Source organism: Melampsora larici-populina (genome assembly GCF_000204055.1).
Source record: "Melampsora larici-populina 98AG31 unplaced genomic scaffold MELLAscaffold_8, whole genome shotgun sequence".
NCBI classification, from domain to species: domain Eukaryota; kingdom Fungi; phylum Basidiomycota; class Pucciniomycetes; order Pucciniales; family Melampsoraceae; genus Melampsora; species Melampsora laricis-populina.
In genome coordinates, this window is record NW_006768772.1 from 225379 (window position 1) to 231034 (window position 5656).

General features: G+C 46.5%; 1 protein-coding gene across 1 annotated transcript; it reads right to left on the minus strand.

Moving 5' to 3' along the window:
- Nucleotides 1–1469: 1469 nt before the first annotated feature.
- On the minus strand, nt 1470–4464 carry MELLADRAFT_115723 (uncharacterized protein; the record flags this gene model as incomplete). The annotated part of the gene is made up of 4 exons (XM_007407308.1): nt 1470–2784; nt 2956–3751; nt 3835–4240; nt 4313–4464. 4 exons carry the CDS (start codon nt 4462–4464, stop codon nt 1976–1978), a joined length of 2163 nt encoding a protein of 720 aa, XP_007407370.1.
- Nucleotides 4465–5656: the final 1192 nt, after the last annotated feature.

Here is a 5656-nt window from a genome sequence, read left to right on the forward strand (position 1 = left end):
TGATTAAGGCTTTTCACAAGAGGTTCCCGACGCAGCAAGTAAACACAAAAGGCATAGGAGAAAGTGAGAGCGGGTCAAGCTTTTTCCCACGTGGTTTTTAAATGCTGACCCAGGGACAGAGCGCAGAGCAGCAAGAGGGACTTGGGCGTTAAAGGGGGGATAATGTAATAATCCGTGTTATGCTAGTACCAGAGTATGCTTGTAGTGAGGTGCACGGAGCGGGAGTTGTACTTTGTTCCTTCCACGCTTGTAGCTTTTCTCTCCATACTGCAATCTAGTTAGTTAGCTATAGGAACCTCATCAGTGTTCACTGCGTACATTGGATCATAACACCCTGCCCTGCCCAAAGTTGTGGCGCCACGTGGCATCAGGGCACCGGGTGTGAGCGTGAGATATAGGCCACAACCTGTCAAACTGTCAATTATGGTACACAAATATTGTTCTGGCAAATTTCAGAATGTTTTTTCCAGAACGCCAGAATCCTTTGGGCTGGGTTCTGGCGTTCTGGAAAAAAATGAACTTTCCGCTGCAGCCCCTGAAATGAACCGGGGCATTCAAAGTTGCAGAACACCAGAACACCAGAACACATCAAAAAAAACTTCTGGCATTCTGGAAACAGTGTTCTGGAAACTGCCAGAACAACATTTGTGTACCACAAATGTACACATCTCTTTTGCACATCAACAGTGGAGATGAGACTTGATAACTTTATCATACAAATTAGGCTTTGGGAATTCTGGGTATCAATTGTGGTACAATGTATCTGACCTAACAAAGTCCCTCCTGGAGAGCAATCCTACAAGAGAGGGACTTATGGCTTATCCACCAAGTCTGCTGCATGTGCAAGAAACCTTTGGCTGGGGAGTTCTCAATCCGCTATAACTTGTTACCCTATAAATAAAACACCTTTGGAACAAAGGAAGGTCATACACATCCACTCAACCTGCCTAAATTCATGTATCTAAATGTGTATTTAATTCAATGATTGCAGAGCAATGAAAGAAAGGCTTAGGTTTGCAAAAAAACCAAGATCTCTGGGAATGCTGTCCAACCTGTCAGAAGTTCACACCAGACAGGCTGAAATGTTACATGGTGAAGCATTTTTCCAAGTCTTTCTGTAGTGCTTTCCTCGAACCAAGAGAGATTTCAAAGAACCAGTATGTGTAGGTTGAGCAGGCACACAGGACCTTTCTTTGGTCAAAAAGCGTTTTATTTGTAGGGTAGGAAGTTATGGCGGGTTGAGATGCTCCCCAGCCAAAAGCTTCTTGCCATCCGCCAAATTTGGTGGACAGGCCATAAGTATCTTGGAGTCGCCGAGAGGGACTTTGTTAGGTTAGAAAATGTATATATAATTGCACCAAGAGCAATTTATTTCACACCTTGATCAGGCATTGCACAAATGGACTTGTAATAAGCCTTTCTTCAATAAACTAAGTGATGCACATTATCGGTCTTTTGTCACTAGTTGTCAATCAATTTGTTTTTCACCCCATGAGAGATCACATAACTTTGTACGACCCAAACGTTTTTCACTTGAGAAAAAAAAATATGAAAGATTTATGTGCTTACAATAGTAGATAATAAAAGTAGTGAACGGATCAAAGCTTACCAGAGATAATGCAGTGCAAAAAATGATATACATATATAGAAAAAAATCATTCTGAAATCAATGCATACACGAAGAGGTTTGAAGAGATTGGTGAATGTTTGTGACATTTAAGAGTCAAGGGATGATGGCTCGTTTACACACACTATATCTATAATCTTTTCCTTTTCTAGAGGTTAGTTATTTCGCTGCCGAGTTGAAGTCTATTCTATCAAGAAAAAGAAACAAAGTTGCAACGTTGAAAGGTACCATCGCCTGCAGTCAGTTCGTAACAGAAACTCGCTATCTAACTTTTATTTTGTAATAATCACCTGGCACAAACACGGTGAGCCTGAGCTGCGGATCAAATTGCGAGATATCTGGCTTTGATCAAGTCTGATGGTAGTGTTGTTGCGAATAGTCTTGTGTTATGGGGTACGTGTGTTGAGGAGGATATCCGATCGCAGCGGGATGTTGCTGTGGAGGTGGGGGTGGCAAAGGGTGATGAGGAAACGGCGGTGCTGGAGTCATGGCACGATAAGGACTATGAACATCATGATACGGCGAGGTTTGGTGAGGAAAGGGAACAGGTGTCTGGGATGGTGTCGGTAATGCTTGATGATTGTGATAATGTTGATGGGGTGGCGGTGGTGGGAGTGGGGCTGCAGGTTGAGATTGGTAGCCCGAGAAAGGCTGCTGTTGCGGTAAACGTGGTGGAGGCGGCAGGACTCCTCCGTTTGGATACTGCTGTGGCTGTTGATGTGGTGGTGGATCCGGTAAAGCGCCGTACCCTTGATAGGATTGGAACTTGTCTGATTCATACATGTTAGGATCATACCCCATCCCATTACTCACGGGGGGTTGAGAATGATCAGTAGGAGGATAGGGCGGTGATTGGTTATAACTGGGAGTATGCGGCCTGAAAGGTAGAGGACTTGGTGGAGGAAGAGGTCTTGGGATAGCAGGCTGATAAACTTCATGGATTGAAACAGGAGTCTGACCAGGCGGTGGCGGCGGTAGACTGAAGCGAAGTGGATTGAGTGGATATCCCGACGTAGGATGTACAGTGTGAGATGGTGTTGATGTATGAAGAGGCCTCGGGGGTTGATCTGCATAAGAATGATGTGATGGATAAGAAGCGCTTGAAGGCTGATAATTCGAACCAGGGGATTCATGCGCGTCTGCATTGGAAGGGTATGCTACAATTCGGTAAGCCATAGAAGATCGTTCAAGTCAATAACGCGAATGCTAGATTGTCTTTCATGCAAATAGTAAAAAAGTGAACTAACATGGTGTAGGGAAAGACTCGATGTTCGATTGAGAGTAATGTGAGGACGCGTGCCCCAGCCCTGGATGTTGAGGGGGCATACCTGCAGGTAAATTATTCGCAGGTGTTTGATTGCCGTAATCTCCCCATGCAGAAGTGGGTCGGATGACTGAGTCTACAACGGGTATGGGGAGTGGGCGCCGACTGGGGTTGGGAGCCAAGCTGTGAGAAAAAGGGGCTTGATGGGTCATGTAAGGGTCGGGATTGACGGGATCATGACTCGGGAGACGGGTGGGGTTAACGTTGTGAGCTGCTTGTTCAACACCTGGCCCGGGTATATGGCCAGGATACTGCGAATGATTAGGTGCATATGTCGAGTAGGTTGAAAAACTATGACGATGTGGTCGCCCGGTGTTTGCCTCGACGGAAGGAGCCAAGCCTGATGGCTGAGGATGCGGATCATAATGGGAAGATTGATCGGAAATTGACATAGCGTTCATCATTTCCGCGGCTTCGTCACAAGAATGATTGCGTGAAGGTACACGAAAATTATGCGGAACTGGTAAAGCTGTATGTTGTGACCCAAGTGCCTCCGAGGACTTATGGCGCGGACTCAACGGATTGATCGGACCTGGCTGTCCTGGGAGAGGTAAAGTACTGACCAGTGCACCATCTGGCTTGCGAGCTGGTAGGCCAGCTCGCAAGGAAGGTGGAACGCTCCAAGGATCAACTTTGATACGCGTGTGAGGAGCCGGCGACCGAGCCCTGTTCCCATTCGGTGTTCCCAATTTATTTTGAGGGGTCTGGGTCGGTTTCAAGCCTGATGCAGGAGAGCCAGCTTCGAAGACACCTGCTCGGACAGGTGTGCCAGCATTTTGTTGCTTTTCAGGTGGAGGTTTCTGAGGTTGGAATTTGGAAAAAGATCGTTGAGTTAGCAAATTAAGAATTCCCAAGCAAGGAAATTGGTGAAAGATATGCTCACAGCGGAGTAAAACGTCATCTCAAGGTAAATCTCCCCTTGATATTTGCCTTTGTTGGTGATGGTCACCCAGTCGTCGAATTCGCCCTTCTTTAGAGTCTCGGTAAGTTCCACCTTGCCTTCACCTATCAGTTCCGGGTCGCGTGGATCGTCCGCGTATACAGCTACCCTTAATTCTTTGACCCCTGGATTTCCTCCCATTCCCAAGGATGGATCCGAAGATTTAACAGGCGCGACACCGCCAGTTGAGGTCGTAGCAACAGAGGTTGATGGCATGACATCCTTGAGGTTTTCGTAAACTTCGAAGCGTAGTTCATCATCCCATACCGGGTGCTGGCCTCCCCTTTTATCGGTTTTAGTGCGTTTGCGATGTGAAAGGTACGTGCAAGTTGCATAGGGATCTTGTTTCCTGATGGAGAAAGGTAGTGGACAGTCGGTATTGAGGCATGAGTGCCACACAGACTAGAACTAATTCACATACCCTATTCGCTGCTTGTTGGGTAGATTACGCTGTGGTATACGAAAGGGTAAAAGGCCATCAGCAGGAAGAATCAGTGGTTTCGAAGCAAGTGCAAAAAGACGACGTACAGCTTTGAGGACAACAACTATCAAGGTTCCTAACGGTCTTCCCATTTCACGTTGAGAGTCGGGAGAAGCCGGGCGAATAGATGCTGGCAGTATGAAGCAGTTGATAGTCGGACGGTTATCGTGACAAGATGGTCGTCAAATGATTACCGGAATGATTGGCCTCGAAATTTCATGCGCTATGTGATTAGAGACTGGTGACGGTCAGAGGAAGTGATGAGTATGAAGTTAGGGGAAGGATTGAGGTTGGGCTTCATTTGTTGATAGAGAAACAGGCCATCGATATCAAAGAACATCTCGAGTAACATCTCTCAACCTCAGCACCGCCTAAAATTTGGTTGATCATTGGCTTAGGGGTGCGCAAGGGTGCGCGGTCAACTCAGGTGTTGGGCACTACACTATGCATAACACGAGGGTTGTGCGCCCGGCGTGGAAACCAAGGTAGTTCCTTCGATTGCGTTGCCCGCGGAAGTCATGTGCTTGAGTCTTGTGGGGAAACTTCGCCAAGCTTTATCAACTCAGTTCCCCGCCCATGGATGCCAGATGCGGAAAAACACATCTGAATGATATTTTTTTTTTTTTATTGCATTGTTTTAAGTGCCTCCTGAGCCGTAGGCTATCAGGCACTAAACTACTTGTGCTCCGCTCCAGTAAAAACCCCGGTGGGGAAAAGGTCACGTGCTGGTTGTTTCAAGTATTACAAGTGTTTGTTTGATACATATGGTGGCGCTAAAGGATAGTTTGAGTCAAGTAAATGAGTGGTTAGGTGGATGGAATGTGGGAGTCTTGAGGTGTGTCCTCGTCGGTAATGTTGGCCCAAACCCAGCGGTTCTTGAATCGCCAGGTTGAGTTGGAAAATTTGGCGATACACCCAAAAGCCTTCGGGTTCTTGAGGATATCTGTAGATTCTGGTATCTGAAGTTCCATTATTGCTTCAGTTAGTTTCGTACGTTGTTTTTCGTATCTGTTGCAGATGAATAAGAAGTGGTCAATTGTCTCGACTCCTCCCTGACAATCGCAGAGGGGGTCGAATCGCTGCTGGTGTTTAAAGAGATAGGAGTTCAGCTGTATGTGATTTGATCTAAGCTGTGTGATGGTTGTGCACTCGTGTTTTCGTAGATTGCTCAGAGCTTTGAGGTGTTTCTGCTTTGTTGGTTCATGGCCCAGTCGTTTAATTTCGTTGTCGGTAAAGTTGTTTTTGTTGGCTTTGGACCACTCCGTGATCGCTGACGTGAAGCCC